The sequence below is a fragment of the Melospiza georgiana genome, chromosome 7 (genome assembly GCF_028018845.1).
Source record: "Melospiza georgiana isolate bMelGeo1 chromosome 7, bMelGeo1.pri, whole genome shotgun sequence".
NCBI lineage: Eukaryota > Metazoa > Chordata > Aves > Passeriformes > Passerellidae > Melospiza > Melospiza georgiana.
Genome location: NC_080436.1, coordinates 34,486,656 through 34,506,007, shown reverse-complemented (window position 1 = coordinate 34,506,007; position 19,352 = coordinate 34,486,656). Strand labels below are relative to the sequence as shown.

General features: G+C 41.8%; 1 protein-coding gene across 5 annotated transcripts in view; it reads right to left on the bottom strand.

The window, feature by feature from the left end:
- Positions 1-19,352, bottom strand: part of R3HDM1 (R3H domain containing 1) — an 80,534-nt gene that overhangs the window by 45,350 nt on the left and 15,832 nt on the right. For all 5 annotated transcript variants that reach the window (XM_058027539.1, XM_058027534.1, XM_058027536.1 and 2 more), the window contains exons 2-3: positions 6,689-6,897; positions 5,645-5,855 (exon numbers count right to left, since the gene is read on the bottom strand). In XM_058027539.1, coding sequence (XP_057883522.1) covers positions 5,645-5,815 — 171 coding nt within the window. In that variant the 5' untranslated portion in view covers positions 5,816-5,855; positions 6,689-6,897. The remainder of the gene's footprint in view (positions 1-5,644; positions 5,856-6,688; positions 6,898-19,352) is intronic.

The following is a 19,352-nucleotide window of genomic DNA, read 5'->3' as shown; positions in this document are numbered from 1 at the left end:
TTGCATTATGAAAGCTGGCACTGCATATCCCTGACAAAGTTTCAAGCTACTAAATTTCAAAAACTGGATGATTTCCCAAGCTCCTATCAATTACTCCAGCCTCAATCAGCTTAGGTGTGTTCAAATCAAGTTGTGCAAATTTAAAGTCACATCAGGACTGTCAGTGGAGAAGCAAAAGAATCTATACTCAGGCAATTATCTTTTGCAAAATTTTGCAAGCTTTGAAGCCAGTACATAAGCCAAAAGAATGTATGGAAGAAAACACCCCAGACCCAGATTTGAGAGGGCACAAGAGGGAATTCAACCCAGCACAGGACACTGAGCTACTGCTCACTAATTAGATAAGTCACAAATATTTCAGTTATTTTTAAGAGTGATTTGAAAAAAAAGAGGAAGAAATGATTGCTGGGAATAAACACCAATAATATTGGGGAGAGCTGGAGGGCCACTGTAGGAGGGAGGTTTTCCTTCACTGATGAGACAAGTATAACTCCACCCATCATATTCAGACTTCTCATCTAGAGAACACTGCCCTGACCAACATTCCTGTGATAAATGTGGACTCCTGGCTTCCCTGTGTGACTTCAAGGATGTCAAAACCCAGACTGCCAGTCCCCCAGAGCCAGCTGTGACTGTGAGCAGTAAGCACCACACATGTCAGGGGAGAAGCACAGGAACAAAGCTGGTGGGGCTGCAGGGACAGCTCAGGTGAGCACAGCCCAATGGTGCAAGGGCTGGCCTGGAACCACAAACCCCAAATTCCTCTGGCACCACCAGCAACTGCCCTCTCAGAGCTTGAGATGGGTGGGTACAATCCAATTATTCCTTTCTTGGATAAAACCACACTGACAGAGGATGACACCACTTCCACTGGAATTCCAGGACAGCAGGTAGCCAATGTACACTGTAGCTGTTACTGCACATTTTCTCTCTTTTCAGGCTCATGAATTTTATCTCTGTCCTAATTTCTCTGCATTTATGAAGTTTTGCACCTACAGAACATCTTTATGTTCCCTATTTATGAAAAATAATTTCTAGCTCATTTAGAATATGCAATCCTTGGTGAGTGCAAATTAGGCAATTTCTTTATATTTGCAGCTCTCAAAGACTTTCACTGCCTTAAGAAAACACTGTGTTAATGAAAGCTCTATTTATAGCCATTATGGGCAGGATTTCAAGACAGTGTTTAAAAGCAAGTATTTCAAATAATTGCATAATGAAAATAATGATTAGGTTCTTGCCTTTGATAAAACCCCACCAACACAACTTTTAAGACCAGCTACTATGCTACATTTCCAACTGCAAAATAAAAAGGGAAGTAAGACAGCCTTTATCAAAAACATATAAATAACCAGGTTTTCAGTAGGAGTATTTGCCTACTTTATTTTTTCCTAAGTACCTCACCAGCTCACATATACTAAATGCAAAGAAAAGATCTGGAGCTGTTACATGCCTTCCTCTATCATCAGTGTGCTGTCTAAACAAGCTGGATAAAAACAGGTCAGGCACAAGATGGCAAACTCAGACGTGTGAAGGGTTTTGTGAGAAGGGGTTTTATTTCTGAAGTACCATTTGGGCATTTCTGAGGATAGGCACAACATGACAAACCTCAACAAAGAGTGCTCTAAGGACATTCAGTTTTTTACCTTTCTGCAAAATTAGGTCTCAATTTTAAATCCAGTCAAGTGCTGCAGTCCCAAGAGCCATGGATAGCTTTGGAATGCTGAGGGAAAGAACAGTGTGGTCCATGGTCACTTGCTGTCCTGCATTAGTGAGCAGTGACAGCAATTTTCCATGACACAGTAGAGGATGACTGGTGGAAAAATTGTTTCACCCTTGGACATGGAGGCAGCTCAAGAATAAGAGAATCTGCCCAATCATTTATCTATTCAAAAGCATTATATCCCATATTTTGGAGACAAAGACAGGTAAATCCTGACAAGACTGGGGAAGTGGCAAAAAAGACTTCAGAGAACTTCAGCTGTGAAACAGAGAGGGCAGCTCAAGGTTTGTGTTAGTAGAGAAGGAAGATACTTGCAGGAAGAGAGATGTCAACTTGCTAAGTAAAAAAATTATCTAATTACCCCAAAGGACAAGGATATCTGCCTAATTAGCATAAAACAAAACCAGAATTATCCTCATTTAACACAACATTTGCCTTGCCTTGATCATACAGTAGATGGGTACAACCCTGCACTCATGCCATGAGGCTTTTTTGGGTTTTAAAACAGAAGTCTTCCTAATAATAAACACAAGGGACTATCTTGCAGGATAAATCCAGGATCTTTAATTTGTCAGTATTTCCTGCAGCTTTGTCCTTACAGTGGATGCCACTGCCTGTCTCACCACCCAGAGACAGAGGCAACACAGATCCTGTATTCCAGCTAATTCTGAATTCATGGGTTGGCACCTGGCCTGGGTAAGATGAACAGGTAGGAGAGCAGTGACTGGTGAACCAAAACCCTTTTGATCACAAAATCCACCATAGTGCTGATGTGCACATGACTTCTGTCAAAGTACTTTTCATAACAGTGCCTCTTTCTCCAGTGCCATTTAAATGACACTTGAACCTCACTGCAAATATGCCAGCTAAGAAATGTTCTCTGTATCAGTAACACTACTTGTGCACTGCTTAGAAAAATTGGGAGTGCTGGCCATGTACTCTAATTAGGTATTTTCCTAAATTCCTATTCATACCTCCAACAGCAGACACAGCAGCCAATCAGTTGTTAATGCACAACCTCCACATAATCTGGAATTTTTATAATCACAGTTAAATTTCAAAATACAACCATCAGTTTCTGAACTGTGCTGTTCCAGAGACATGCCTGAATTCAATGGCCCACGATGGAATGTGCTGTATGAACCTATCTGATCATTCAGAATCCATTCATAAGAGCACACAGCAATGGAAGGAAGGTGTAGCTAAGCTCAAAGTTGATGATGGGACATGGTTAGATGATCTACTTGATAAATTAAGCATTAAATTTATCATTGAGCATTCAATTGATGGAATGTCAAGTTCAGACAGAGGAAAAAACCACAGCCTGTTTTTTCCATGGCTTAAAGAAGTCAAAAATGAAGTGCTAACTGTACTGAGGAATGTGACTGTAGTTTGTCAGGAGGTACCAAACCTATTCTGCCACCAGGGAGGAGAGCCAAACCCAACCCCCACACAACCTCCACACCCAACCCATCCTCTGAAGCACTCAGTTAGTAAACAAAGTACACAACAAATTCCAGTCAGTTTCTGATAATCCTTTCCAACATTTCTCAGCAAATTCTTTGCACTTTTTCCCACCACACAGGAACATTTAACCTGCACTTAATGACCAGTACTATGTCCACTGAAATCTCAAACTGTTTAACCATCCATTAGTTAAAAACATGCTGATTGCTACTGTTCCACAAGGGTTTTTTTACTATGGACAACCCCAAGTTTTTGTTTTGTATTTTAGCATAAAACATGCCTTAAATGGGAAATCCTCAAATATGAGGCTTATATTTGCACTGGCAGCCTCCACAGTACAAGTGACATTAACTTCTGCTGATTTCAGTTGTTGCAAGGGGCTTGCTCACAGTGGCCAGGTTCCATTTGGTAACTGTCTGTCTTCCTGCCAGCCTGGAAATCTGCACCCTCAGCCTCAGTTTTGAATGAGCTGCTCATGTAACATCACTGTTCTGATTCTGATGGACACTCCAGGACACCACACTGACAGCAGAGCTGTTTGTATCCACCAGCCTTCACCACACAGTGTCCAGTCCACTTTGTGGATGTGAGATCATCACTTCAGCCACCAGCTCCTGCTCCTGAACCAGCTCCCAGCCAAAAAATGAACCCCCTGCCTGCCCACAGCCCCTGGCAGCACTGCCAGGTTCATTCATCCCTCTGCATTCTCAGGAGACAGCAGCAGCTGTTTGCAGGAATGCTTATTTCTTACTTGCCACTCGAGTCTCATAGAAATTTCCACACTAAAATTTGTTAAATGAGAAAATGTGAATGAGATTTTTCCAAATTACTGAACTGCATGAAAATAACTAAACCCTAGATTAATTTTTAAGGCTCAGTACTAGAATATTCCATTAATTAAAGAAAATACCAGCTCAGCTATAATATCTCCCAGCTTTTCAGCAGTAGTTATTTCTCATGTTGCAAGAGAAATATTTCATTTCTAGGATTTATTTTTTCCATAAAATTATCTATTTACACTGATGCCAGCCTTAATAAAGCCAGCAGACATTAAAGTGTAAAACTACTGTTATTGCAGTGGTCTACAAGATTTATCTGGAAGCAATTTAACAGAGCAGATAAAGCTTACTTTACTCAGTGGAATATTGAATTGTTAGTCTTGAACAAAACTACTCCCCAAAGAGCCTCTTACTCAAATCTCAATAACAAGAATCTAATAAGCTACTGTCCTGTTTTTGCAACCCACAAGAGATCACTCAGATCCCAATCAGGATTTTTATAAAAATTTGTTTAGTATTAACCCACAGACACAAAATTCCTATGGACAACGATAGTTTTTGCCAAACACAAGTTTCTGTGTTTCCTTTTACAAATCTGGCCTGTTGTGTAGGTTGTGTCAGAAATTTTCAGTAGCTTTCCTGAGCTCCTCCCCTCATGTGAGCTGCTGACACTCCTCAGTGACCAGGTGGGCAGCTTCAGCCAGGAGTGAGCTCTCTCTCACACCTAAATCTCAGATTAGATTAAATGTGCTGCCACAAATTCCTAACCCTTCCTTATCAGTGTGTTCTCCATTGACACAAGGTATTTTCACACTATTTGCTTTGCCTCCTTCTCACTTGAAATGTGATGCCACAACTTCCTTACAGGTACTTCACTTCTCCCACCTCCAAAAGCCAGCCATTTATATGCCTCAGCTTTTCAGTGTGTGCACAAGGAGCTGCCTCAGCTTTCCTACCTAAAAGTCACCTCCCAAAGCTGTCAAGCATTGAAGATCAGAGAGGAGAAGGTGCAGGGAGGATCTGCTGCCCCTCAAGGCAGGATGATGCTGCCCAGCTCACTCTGCAGGTGGCTGGGGCAGCAGCCAGACCTGCTGGCCTCAGGAGCTCTGGATCCCTCTGGCTCTTGGGGATTTGGATTACCTACAGCTGATTACTGCAGCCTTGTGCTGAACAGCTCTGCTGGAAAATCCCCACCTGAGCCACCTGCAAAGTGCAACAGCTCAAAAGCCCTGGGCTGGCCACCCCTGCCTGGCTGAGCTGCAGCACCATGGCCAAAGCAGCAACACAGCACACACAGCCCAGCTCCAAACTCTGTCAGGATTCAGCAGCAGCAAAAGCCAGCCTGAGATTGTTCCTTGCTCTGCTACAAAGAAAGACTTCACATATACACTCAGGGAAACACAAACATGGGCAAATTGTCTGGTTCCCAGCAAAACCACTCCTCTACTGCACAGAATTAAAAATGGCCGAGTCATATTTTTATGAGTATAAACAGAGAAGTGGGGCAAAGGAGGAGAGAGGAAGCAATAATCATCATATTTGCTTCCCTAAAACCAACAAAGTTTTCCTCACTGTGCCAAAGAAACATACAAGAGGATCAAGAGAATGGAGAACAACCAGACACAGAGTTATTTAACATGACATTCAGGGAAGAATAAAGTGAAAAGTTTCTTACCGGCATATTGTTTTTGTTATCAGGACAATTTTCATCCTTCTCCACTTGAATCTCTTCCTCACTTCCTGATTTTTTGAGGTTTTCAACTGGGTCTGTATCTTTAAATTCAGCTTCTGAACCCTTCATTGTATCAGTTTCATCTTTTACAGTAAGAATATCAGACATCCTCATTAGAAAAGGTTACTTTAAAATTCTACAAGAAATATGGAACCTTTGGGACAAAGAAAAAGTTAATTATTGAGTAATTTAAAATTAATTAGAAAGCCACCCATACCTAAACAGCTGCCCAAAATAAACAAGATTTTGCAAAAAGGTTCCCCCCTCTGCTATGACACATTTTCTGTTTTGTATTAGGAGGAGTGATTTGTTTTTAACCACTTTTATCAGTGGTCTGTAACAGCAGACATCCACACAAACAAGAATTGAGAGCTACACTCTTGGATAATGCTCACAGATTTTCTCTTCCACCATTTGAAAAAAAACACCTGAACATTCAGATACTCCAAATCAAACTAGGCTCCAACAGAAACAAGGCAACATTTTCTCAAAGGAAAAGAAAATCTCATATAGATTTATCTTAACAGAGTTAGAAGAAAATAGATGAATCATAACACCCCAAGTGTGCAAACATTCATAAATTTCATGAACTTTAAAAGTTTCCTTGTTGACTGGAGAAGTTCTGAATGCAGGAATTATCTTACTACAAACTGTAGCAAAACTAGTCTTAATAAAATTAAGCATTCTCTCAAAAATAACAAAGAAGAAAGAAACAAGCAATTTAGTAATTAAGATAATAACCATGATCAGCAATTACAATTTATAACAATAATTTTAAATGCTATATAAATAATGAAGCCCCAAATTTTCCATAGGAAATAAGAAACACAACTCCTTGTCATTACTCAGCTACTGCAAGATGTAAAACCAAGGATTTTCCATTTCCTACAAGAAATAAAGAGTAAGATCTGAATGCCTAAACTCCTCATAAGAAACAAATAACAATCCTCAGAGTGTTATGGAAAAGCTTAGTGCTTGATTTAGTACCTGATATGTCCTAGAGTTTGGGGATTGTGGTCTCCCACAAAAATCAAATCGAATAATCCGAAGATCCTTTTCACAGTTGTCAGCCAAGATGTCAGTTGTGATGAACCAGCTGGAATCTGGCAGGAGGAGTCCCATGTCCTTATCCCCAGTGTAGAGTCCTGGACAGAACTGGTTGGTCTTGAATCAGCAAGAACATCCCTTTTGAATGCCTGAAAAATCAACAAAGAAAATTCATTATACTTTTATTTGCTGTGGAAGGGGAGATGGAACATGACGACACCTAAAATAGTGAAATTCAGTAAATTACTGAAATAGTCATTTTAAGAAAAGAGAAAGAAGAAATCAGCATTTGTCAAATTTGCTCTATCTAGCAGCAGTAACAGTTTCATTGGATGTCCAAGACATTTCTGCATTACAGAGTTAACAAGTAGTCATAATAAACATTTTGTGTGCATTCCTGAAACTCTTGTTTCTATAAACAAGCAGGTATCTTCCCAAAGAGTCAGAAATATGCAGCCCAGCAGGTGTGGAGGAGTAGCAGGCCATGAAAGCTCACAAATGGCTGTCAGCAGAACAGTTTTTCTCTTTGTTGGAGTTAATCAGCTATGAGCACAATCCATTTTGGGCAACTGCAATCACAGAAGATGGCTTTACTTTATTCAAGAAAATAATTGCCCTGGAATGAGGATGACAAAACTGCTGAGTTTCCATCTTCCCTCTTTTTCAGAGTTGAGAATCAAGTAGCAGCAGCAGCCCCAAGGGAGCATTTGAAGGCCAGGCCAGAGCCCTCAGAGCAGGGGCAGAGGAGCCCTGAGAGCTCCTGGGGGTGCCCAGCTCCTCCTGCTCCCTCACAGGGCAGATCAAAGCCTGGCTACAGCCTCTGCCCCAGAGCTGAGCAAACACAGCTTGGTGAGAGATGAGCTACTACACACATCTGGAGTGCTGAGATTTACTGCAAAGCACACAAAAGAAAGATAAAAGATAAAAGATGGGCTATGCTAAAGGCCTGTAAGAGATCCTATTTACTGAATCTAATGGAGGGGAAAGGATTACGGATGAAAGAAAAACTGGAAATAAAAAGATGCAAAAATGCAACAAAGGATATCCTGGATTGTTGGTTGTTGAGGTGTTTTTTCCAGACAATCCAGATGCTGATATAAAATTTATTAAGAAGCTCAGAACCTTTACAGTAAACAAAACTTGAATAGAGATGCTGTTTCACTTTGTTGACTGACATGTGATTTCTACAGTATTTAGATAAATGTTAAAAACATTACAAGTTGAAGACAGCAGACAAAACCCAAAACATTTATATCCAGTTGCAAATATAATACTGCAAAGTAAATGTAATTTAATTACTACTCCCTACACAAATCACAAAATAGTAATGATAATCAACATCAAGTTTTTCTTTGATTCTATCAAACACACTTAGAGCTCCTGTCCATTTGCAACACCATTTTAAAAACACATAACAGCATACTCAGTTACCAAAACACAGCCTGCAAATATCCTTGCTTGCCTAGGTCAATCCAGGAAACTGATGCACAAGAAAAGTCCTTGTATTTCCTATGACAAACTAAGTGCAAGTTAGTTTAGAACTTGTTCTGAACAGATTTTTCCCTGCAGATAGATTTAAAGCCTGCAGATTTGGTGCTATATACCCTACTGTCAAAGAGATAGAACTGAGGAAAAGCTGTGGAGCTCCAATTCACACAAAAAATATCTCAACTTTGGGTTCATAGAATGGAGCTATTTTGAGTCAACTGGAATCACCATATGTGCATCTATGAGTAAATGCCAAACCCTGTGCTTCACACTAGCAGCAAAGCACACAGAATAAAAGATTAATCTTTGCTTGCCTGATTATTTTTTAATAATACCAGCCATAGATTCATTGAGATTGGTAATGCAACCTTGTGTTGGTGATCCACACCTGGGAGTATAAGTACTTGGATAACCTTTTGTCCTAGAAGTTTCCTCTAATTCAGCCAATTTTCATAGCTGAGATAATCTGGTTTTAGTTTCAAAACTTCCACAGACTGGATAAAGTAAGATTCAAGGAATTTTATATGCTGCAGACCGAGTAGGGGAGCAAACCACAGCCCATCCTTATTCACCTCCCCATGCTGTTGAATGATAATTTCTTGTGCCTCATGTAGGACAGGTAAAAGGAGAAAAAAAAAAGCAGGAAGGCAGTCCTTAGGAGCTGCTCTGGTTTTTGAGGAGAAAATAATGTCTGGTAAGCAAACTGATAAAGTGAAACAAAATCCCAGCACTGGCTTTACACTGGATTGCACTACAGACCAACACAGTATTTTTAGATTTTAATGGGAGGGACATAAATGAGGTTCTGCCCTAAAATTATATAAACAGCTGAAAGGACTGAATATTAGAGGCTGAGCATTACCTGGGTTTGCAACTAAAAGCTCAAACATCTCACAACATGTCTCATGAAAGAAAATCTACCAATTCTAGAATCTTTCATAGGTGACAAAAATAGACACCTACTTTAGTAGACAGGAAGTAAAAGGACTTGCATGTAGGAGTGGAACATAAATGTCATACCTGTGCTCTTCACCCTCGGGACTGCTGTCCCCATCTAAACACTCAGAAGTGAAATGTGCATTCTTCTTCATCACATTAGCAACATTATACCCCAATATTCAGCCTAAAATTCATCCTATTATTATTATTATTCATCCTAAAATCTGGTAATCCTCTTTCCAAGAAGTGCTCACCACTTTGTCTGTGCAGCCACTCTCCCCTTTCAGAGGGAGAAGTGTTATTATCAGCTCTGAGATGATGTCCAGCACTGCACACAGATGAGCTCTGCAGCCAGCAGATCAGAAAATCAGTCAGTGCTGTGCTCTTACTGCTTTCTTTTGCACAGCCTAGAGGATAAGTCATAAAAAACCCCAATAGATCAAGCAAAGTCCCTCCTGAGTTTTATGATGGCAGCATCCTGAATCTTGGTACATGAGAAACCACTGGGTCCCTCATTTTGGGTTCTGACTTGAAAATTACCACATATAAATCCACTAAACTGACTTGTAATGAGCACAGATATTTCTGGGAAGAGGATCTAGGATCTACTCCACTTAATCCAATTTCTCTAAGAGGCATCAAGAGTTCCAACTCCTTGCTGGCAGTGTAGATGGAGATAGGAAGCTTTGCACTGCCCATGACAGAAGAAATCCATTGTTTTTCTTCTAAAGAGACAGTAAAAGAAGGTGATATTTTTTCTTTAATTATTGATATCATTGTTGTCAAAAGACCCCAGGAATGACTGTCACAATAACTTGTATCAATGCAATTCAGGGCACAAAATAGGATTAGAAGGGTGGGGGTGAAAAAAAAAAATCTATGTTCAACATGCAAAGTGGACACACTTTGTAAAGGTAATGTGAGAAAAAAAAAACGTGAAAAGGTAAAGTGAAAATTTATTTCTTAAACAAGCTTCTGTTAATTGATAAATCAACAGAATTCCTGCAACCAACAAACACTGGCCTCTTCCCACAACTTCCCCAGCAAGTTTGTACACAGCTCCCTCCTTCAAGTGGAAGAACTGATGGATGAATCCTCCAAACTCTGTGGGAAAAGTTTTGCCTTACCCCAACATAGGAGCATAAACCTTTCTTGGATGTGGAAGTGCCAATTTTTTTTTTTTTAGAAAAGTCAGGACCTTTCTTAGGAAAACGGATCTTTGAAGATTCATATAAGAGACCTGCACAACAAGAGCTTTTTCCTTCTGCTTTTCACATCAATTACATAAATAAACCTATATTAACATCATAACCTCAGGGTTCCTGTGACTAGAACTCAACAGCACCAGCCCAACTCAAATAAAGCAAATAAATAAAGATTAATGTTATAGCTGAGAGCCTGGAGAGGAATCCTGAGACAAAAGGTGGACAACCATGCAAACATCTATATTTGGAACAAATTAGTTCCCCCTGGGAAACTTCTGTTAAGGCAGAGGTGGGAAAAGGACTGGAGAAAAGTGCCCAAGGTGATGAAGGAGAGGAAAGGAGAAAAAACAAACAAAAGCAGCCCCACATAACCTTGAAAATCCTGACTTGGAGAGCAAGGGAGGATTCCAGAGGGAGCAACAATTCTCCTGCCCACAAACAGAGCAGGCTGTGCTCATGGATGATCCAGGAGCTGTATGTTAGGGTATGCAACTTTGCTCTCTCTAGTAACTTGTGCCTCAGTGGCCCAGGCTGTTAAAATACACCACCCAGCACCTGTAAAAATGCAGCAGCTGTACTAAGACTGCCATTCCTTTAACAGAAAATTCAGAGCAGCTTTGTACAATTATCAGAAATATAAACTGGAATTTGCAGAGACAGCTGTTCCCTGTTCCCAGCAAAGTTAACACACTCCTGCTTTCTGCATGTCAGGGCTAAAGTTTGAGAGCCATTCAATGACCAATTAGAGAGCAAAGAGTCCTGGCCTGCCTACTGAACTCTGATATTGTGCAGGTCTGATCTTAATTAAAACAATTATTAGAAACAAACAACTGAGAAATTGGTCCACTTTTGAAGCATGAATCTAAAAAATTCCCTAGTCCTGTTTACTGGAAAAAGTTATAGAAGTGAATCCATGTGCAATGATTTAAATACACTTAAATCAAAGATTTATGCTTTTCTTGATTATGCTATTTACACAGATTTTGAAGTTCTACATTAATCAGTTAACAACTAAATGCTATTTACTCCATTAGTATTAGAAGATACTTCTTATTTGATTCAATTTACCAAGGTACTTAGTAATCAGATTTCCAAAGGAAGAGTATGATAAATCAGAATACAAAAGTAAAATGTGCAGCTATTCTACCTCCTCCAAAATTAATTAGGGACTGAATGCATCTCACTGTCTGTGCACGTTCTGTCCTGCTACCAAGTGTAGACAACATTAAAAATTAACTGCACAGAAATAGAACCAAATGCACCAGAAGCCATTGGCAGACTTTCTCAACAAAGTTTCCTCCAATTTGGAAGGAAAATCCCCCAAAAGTGAACCCAATAAAAGGCTGTCCCAGGTCTTGCTCTAGTTCATCTTGTTGCAGTTTTACAGAAGTGATTTCCTGTTTCCTGTGCTGCCCCTCTGTCAGAGGTGCTGCTCCAGCAGCAGCAGAGCCCAGGTTTGCACTCCCTCCCTCCCTCCCTCCCTGAGCTCACTGGGACTGGCACTGCCTGGCCCAGGGCAGGGCTGGGCACCCCAGGACCAGGGCACCACCACCCACCTCCCCTCACTGGCACTGCCTGTCCCAGGGACCAGGGCACCACCACCCACCTCCCCTCACCCCTCACTGGCACTGCCTGCCCCAGGGACCAGGGCACCCCCACCTACCTCCCCTCACTGGCACTGCCTGCCCCAGGGCAGGGCTGGGCACCCCAGGGACCAGGGCACCACCACCTACCTCCCCTCACTGGCACAGCCTGGAGAGAGGAGGGAAAGGCAGAGACAGAACACACCTTAAAGCCCCAGAACACACCTGTCCAACACCCACTCCAGACATGCACCCTCAGCACACAGGGTGCCATTTGGACAACAATAATGCTGAACATTAGGAAAAAACCCTGGAACTTGCCCCCAGTCTTCTTCAATCCCTTCTTTTCTTTACTGGGACATTTTGCATGCTAAGCCTCTCTTACAGAGCAATATAGTGCCCTTCTTTTTCACACTCAGGGCCGCAGATAGGACACTACCACTGCTCATAAGACAGTTGACAGGCTGTTAAAGAGGACACCTTTCACAGGAATAGGCATGTGAGAAGCCAAGGTGTATTATTAGCAACTATCCCTCCCCCTCCTTTTATATTTTAAATTCTGAGCAATACTCTAAGGCTCTTTAATCCTGCTCACCTTCTCCTGTGAGTTCACTCCTGAATGCAATAGAAACACTGAGCTGACAGTGACAAAGAATAACAAGATAATTCCTTCAGGAATGTAGCTGCCTAAATGAGAATAAGATATTTAATGACAAGCAAGACTAGAGCAGTCTTTTATTCTACATATTGACAGGAAAGTGCAGTATCCAAATACCTGTGGAAATCAGGAGTTTGTTGGCATTTATCCATAAACTCAAAAAATAAAACTTGAAATGTACCCTGAAAAACTCTGCCCCTACCCAAGGCTTCTTCAGAGTGCTCTGGTCCCCAGGAGGCTCAGCTGCTCCACTCTGCACAGAGCACTGTCATTCCTCTTAGTTCCCTTCTTGCACTTCACCTTGGATACAAACAATCAGAGCCAGGTACATCAAAGGAAGTAAACACCTTTGGTTTCCTCCAGGAAAATGAAACAGTTCTCTGGATGGAGCTCCTGCTACAGTGGAATGACAAAGGGGCTCTTACAAGGTGCTTCCAGCTCCCTACTAAATCTGGCAGACTACAGCACTGCTCTTCTCACCATTTAGAAAAGGAAGAGGTTGGGCATCCTAGGATACTACCTAAGGAAAAACAATCCCACTGCAGTCCTTGTTTTGACTAGAGCAGCTCCCCAGCATGAAGAACAATGGAAGCCCAAGTTGCAGGGTGTCTGATGAGATGACAGCTCTAGAATTGAACAGTCTGTGGTGGATGAAAACCAGCCTGGCAAAAATTCACATACTGTTATTATAAAGCACAGCTCTGTGGCTAGGCCACCCTCATTAAGGCAACAAAAATAATCTTAAATGGTTTATATACTATTTAAAGTTGTAGCTCAATTAGGATCTATTCTCACTTTTTTTTTTTTTTTTTGTAGCTTTAGAAAGAGAAGAAAAAAAAAATTCCCAGGCAGACTTCAAAACAGTTCACTGAACACTATTTTCTATATAATTGTCTCCTGGCAAGCATCTGCACAGGGTAACATACCTTGGCAGACAAAAGCCATTTCAGCTTGCACACTATTAGAGCATTAACCTTTCCAAAATGCCATACCTCAGAGAGAGCAGAGCATTAGGGTAGTGGAAAATCCATCTGTGGAATGGCTGAGCCTCTCATCCCCAAAGAACACGCCTGGCCAAAGGCATGAGGAAAGAACTCTTTAGAAATGCTTATGAAATACAGCATGACATATCTTTAGTTTTTGCTAGCATAGTTCTGCTGGCTTGGGAGGGGAAAAATGAATGCCCTTCTCACATGACACTGCTGTACCAGCAAAAGCTCTGGAGAAACAACTGTGCTGACCAAGACTTTGTTGGCTTAGCTTCCATCATTCAGAGAAACCCAGCTGACAGCAGGAAAACTCCTCCTGGCTCTTGAGCCATCCCTAGGGCTGATATTCAGAAAATTCTGTGTCCATGTGCCCACACCAGCACCTTCCCACAACTTCCAGCCATTTTTTCCTTTGAGCAATCCCCAAACCTGCCCTTGCTCTCCTCACCTGGTTCATATTGCATGGTCACCCATCATCCTTTATCAGCTCCTTTGGACACCTTGCACTTTTCTTTATGCACAAATTTTTCACTCACTTTTAACTATGCCTTTAGAAAGCCTCCAACAATTCTAGGAAATGCACACACAGCACAAAAGTCTGCATCACCACATAATCTGTTTAATATTTATCTGCATGTATCTATTTAAAATACCTTGAAGTCATGAAGTCAGTCAGATCACAGGGCCAAACCCAAACTATCTCCCTGTTTTGAACTATCAAATAGCAACAGTTGTCTTATTACTAACAATCCTTAAAAACAGAAGAATCACCTGTTATTACATCATTCTCTGAAGCCTCATTTCTAGTGTCAAGGCCTTAAAATGGAATAAGAGTAACAATATGGGGTTTTTTTGTGTCAATTGGAAATCAATAGTTTGGGGAAAAATACTTGGTTTTCTCTTTATGAGGATGTCAATGCTTGCTAAAGGTCAGAGGTTTTATGGCACAATAAAATATAGCCTGAGCTGTTCACAGTTGCTTTAAAAGACTTTTAAATTAAAAAATTGGAAACTTGTTTTATATTACCCAATTGTAAACTAACCAAAGGTATCTTCAGGAATCTTTTAAGCACAGCATTGATTAATTTTGGTATATTAGAAACAGTCCAGAAGTAAGAGAACATAAATATTTTAAGTTCAGATGATGTAAAAAAATCATCTTGCTACTCAAAATACTCCATAGAAAACACATAAGATCAAACAAAGTCATACAATCTACAAGTCCCCAGATGATGCAGTAGCAAACTAAAACCTTAAAATAGTCAAAGATTGATTTTTTTTTCCCCAGCTATTTTAAGTAAATGAACTGAAGCATTGCCTGTGACTATTTCTAGTGGAGATCCTCCAAATAGCAGCTTTCTTAAGACACAAATCTCCATTTCATTTAGCAAAAGTCATCCACAACTGCATACAGCAGCTAACAATTTTCTGTACATAAATTAAGAAGCAAAAGCACCAACTCTAACAGGCCCTTTCTTTCCATTTTATAACAAAATTCACTAACTCAGTAAATTACTGTACTATCTCTGCTTAAAATGAAGACAAAAATCATCAAAGCAAACAAGAAAATTAGACAGAACTTTCCCTGGGGCACTATCAATGCTCTCACCTGTGTCCTGTTGCCACACCACCACCACCCACACAAACATCATCTGGCTGCTTCAAAATCTGGTGATTCCAAACATCAGGCAAAACCAAATCACAATTCCAAAACTGTCTACCCTACAAACTTTAATCCTCTAGCAGTGTATTTTTGCTTAATTTGTAACAAAAATCACAGCAGGTCTGATGTCAGCAGTTCTGACAGTGCAGAAATTTGTTAAAAGTTAAATGACTGATCTTTATGGAATCAAATGTCATCAGTTTAACAGCCATCCAAAATTACTTGTCTCAACAAAAAGACATTTGGTCCACAACACAAGACAGTCATCAATTGCATAGGAAAAAAAATAAATTTCATATAGCCTACTATAAATACTGTTTTCAGTTCAAAACTTATCTTTACAAAAAAAAAGAAAAAGCTTTCTTGTACTTCCTCATTGGAATGGAGATAACAGTAACACTTCAAAAAAACAAAAAAACCACAGGCAAAAAAAGAAATTTAGGCATCTCCCCCATTTCTGCCACCTTGGGAAATTCTTTTAGCAGAGATATTTTTAATAGTTTTCCAACCACAGCACAAATAAAACACCCAGTAAATAAAAACTAGCAAAACCACCATTATTAAATAAGATGTAAGAAAAAGTCTTTTTCAAGTCGATGTTTAAAGAAGGAAGAGATTTGGGGATGCTAATGATCTCTGTTAGCTGCTTAGGCCTAGAATGGATTTTGTGGGAAAAAGGAAACCAAAGGCAAACTGCAATTTGTTTTGAGACATGTTGTTCTTGTCCTCTGGGCAGTGTTTGGCTGCTGGGTTCCGGGGCTCACACACCTGGGGGCTCAGACACCTGGGGGCTCACACACCTGCAGGGCTCACACACCTGTTGCTCTCAGGTTCCAGGGCTCACACACCTGCATGCTCTCAGGTTCCAGGGCTCACACACCTGCAGGGCTCTCACACCTGTGGGACTCACACCTGCATGCTCTCGGGTTCCAGGGCTCACACACCCGCAGGGCTCACACACCTGCATGCTCTCAGGTTCCAGGGCTCACACACCTGCAGGGCTCACACACCTGCATGCTCTCAGGTTCCAGGGCTCACACACCTGCAGGGCTCTCGGGTTCCAGGGCTCACACACCTGCAGGGCTCACACACCTGCATGCTCTCAGGTTCCAGGGCTCACACACCTGCAGGGCTCTCGGGTTCCAGGGCTCACACACCTGCAGGGCTCACACACCTGCATGTTCTCAGGTTCCAGGGCTCACACACCTGCATGCTCTCAGGTTCCAGGGCTCACACACCTGCATGTTCTCAGGTTCCAGGGCTCACACACCTGCAGGGCTCTCAGGTTGCAGGGCTCACACACCCGGTGCTCTCAGCTTTGTGCTCCATGGTTCAGCCCCGGGCCGTGCTCTCCAGCTCTCCATCCCGGCCGGGGCCCAGCCCGGCCCCTCGTCCGCAGAGATGTGCCCAGTGCGTGCCCCCGACCCGTGCTGGCTCCGAGCCCTGTGCAGGCAGCAGAGCGAGCGGGACAGGAGGCAGGGGAGCGGCAGAAGGGTCCCACACATCATGACTGCGGGAATTGCCACCGGTGCCCGTGGAGCTGGAGCGGCCCCCGGCGCTGCCCGGAGCCGCGCAGACAATGGGAAGGCACAGCTGGGAGCCGGCACTGCCACTGTCACTGTCACTGTCACTGCCACTGGCACTGTCACCCAGCACCGCCACCCAGGCAGCTCCTCCTCGGCAATTCACACCCGCCCGAGGCTCTCCGGCTGCTAGAAAATGGCTGGGCACATTTTAATCGCTTTCTCCGTGAACAGTCAGACTGCTCTAAAATTAAAGTTTACGCCACGCTGCGAGAATTTTGATGTGACAAAGAAGCAGGGCAAAAATATTCGTACTGTAAAGATATTAATTTCCTCTCTAGACAGCTTTATTTCTTCACTTTGGCATCGTGAACACAACACCAAAAGTCATCAGTAAGTTAGTCCTCAGTGCCAGATAAACACACTTGTCACTGGCAGAATGAATGCTATGATAATTTTCTGGACTGGCACATACCCACTATCAGAACCCAAATATGGAAGAAAAACGTCCTCTAAAACAGAGGGATAGAAAAAAGCCAGTTCTATGACAATGATCATACTTGCACAAGCAGTGCCCAGAGCAGCAGTGTGCAGCTTTGCTGCTCGTGAGACAGCTCTGTCCCTGCAGCTGCAGCATCAGCCGTGCTCAGCAGCCCTGCTGCACACTGATAACCATAATCCCCGTGCTGGGCTCCCCAGAGACCTGAGAGGGACCCTGCACACCAAGCCAGGCTGCAAGGAGAGTGGGGCAGGGTTTTAATCTGCAGGCTCCAGACAGAGGAGCTACAAGCTTGGGAGGCTGCAATCCCTGCCAAACAGATCAGTATCCTGTATATTTCAGTGACAAGATTAAAAAACTATACATATATATATATAGACAGACTCATTTCTACAATGTAACAAACACAGGAAATAAAAAATCTAAATCAACCACGGAAAGATTTAGACCTGTCACAGACTGCAGCAGTCTCAATACTAAAATAGATTTTTATAAATAAATAAATAAAAATATATATCATATATAAGAATTTGATATTGAGAGTGCTGCAGTTTGCAAAAGATCTTAATCTTTCTGTGCTTGCTATTCCCCTCTTGTGCCACCTCTGAGCTCCATCTTGAAAGCCTCCCCTCTCTCTGCCCACACATGGCAGTGTCACACACTCCACACATCCTGCCTGTGTCCTTGAGCAGCACCATCATATGGGGGTGGGGGAAGCCAATCTTTCTGATTTAGCTGAAGACAGCAGTTGTTGGAATCCCTGCTTTTCTCTTGTGCACTGAGCTCAGTGTCACTGCTGACTCTGCCCCTCCCCTACACACCAGTTCCCTCCCCACTCATCGTGGGACCATCCCTGAGATCCCATCCCAAACTTGAGGAAAATACACACAAAAGGGATAATTCTGGGAGGCCCTTGCTATTTTTACATAGGTTCCAGCTGGTCTGTAATGGGAGCATTACTTCTCATGAAAAAGGCTTCCTCAGCAGGATGCTAGACAAGAAAATTACTTTTATTTTCCTAATTGTAAAATGAATTCCAAAGAGGTGATCACCTATGTGCACAAGCCATTTACTGCACAGTCCACGCTCTGAATGCTGCCAAAGAGAATAGTTTTCAGTTTCTGAACACATTATACAGATTACATTAGTGTCAGAATAATCTTTTAAGCAGTCTCCTCACACAACACTAGGAAAATGTGTCTGCTGTGCATGTCTGGCTAGTGTTATAATCAGATTTGGTATTCACATTCACCACAGCAGAACACCTAGGAGAGCTTTTATAATCAGGAGGATCAGCATCAAGATGCAGCTAGCCTCAAACAGGAAATAAAGTAGTACCCAATGGAGAGAAACCTGAGCAATGTCCTATTGTTATACTCTGCACTGCCTCTAGGAACATTGTTGTTCATTTTTCTAAAACTCACACGCCCACACATTATGAAGAGTTGGGGCTTCTGTAACTCCTGTCCTGGAGACTCATCCTAAAGGAGAGGAGAGACTGGTCTGGGTTTGCTTTCTCATGAGCAAAACCTTTTTATGCCCTACACACACGTGCTGCTCTGCTCTAAGTGATGCATTAAAAACTGAATAGCACTCATGACCTGAATGTGCCTGTGTCAGACATGGACTCCACAAACACCCAATGATGTGTGCTCAGCTCCATGGCTGCCTTTGTACAAAGATTGTGCCACATGCAAATGAACACAGGCATAACATGCTAACATATGTGAAACAGGAAAACAATTGGAAAGAAATATCATAAAAATAATGCTGTAACTTCTCCCTTAAATCAGTCCAGATACATAATTAATATGCTTAAGAGCAGAAAAAACTTATAGCCTTCTTTATAGCAAAGAGGAGTTGGAGCACTCAGGGCTGATTTACAATTGCAACCCTGACTTGGCTGACTAAGTTAACTCAAAACATGTAAATTCTATCTCTATTATCAAACACACACAATTACATTTGCTGAAATATCATCTAACAGAATAGGCATCATAAGCTCAAAAACAGATGAGCAAATAAAAAGTTCAAATTCAATTTAAATTTCAAAGCCA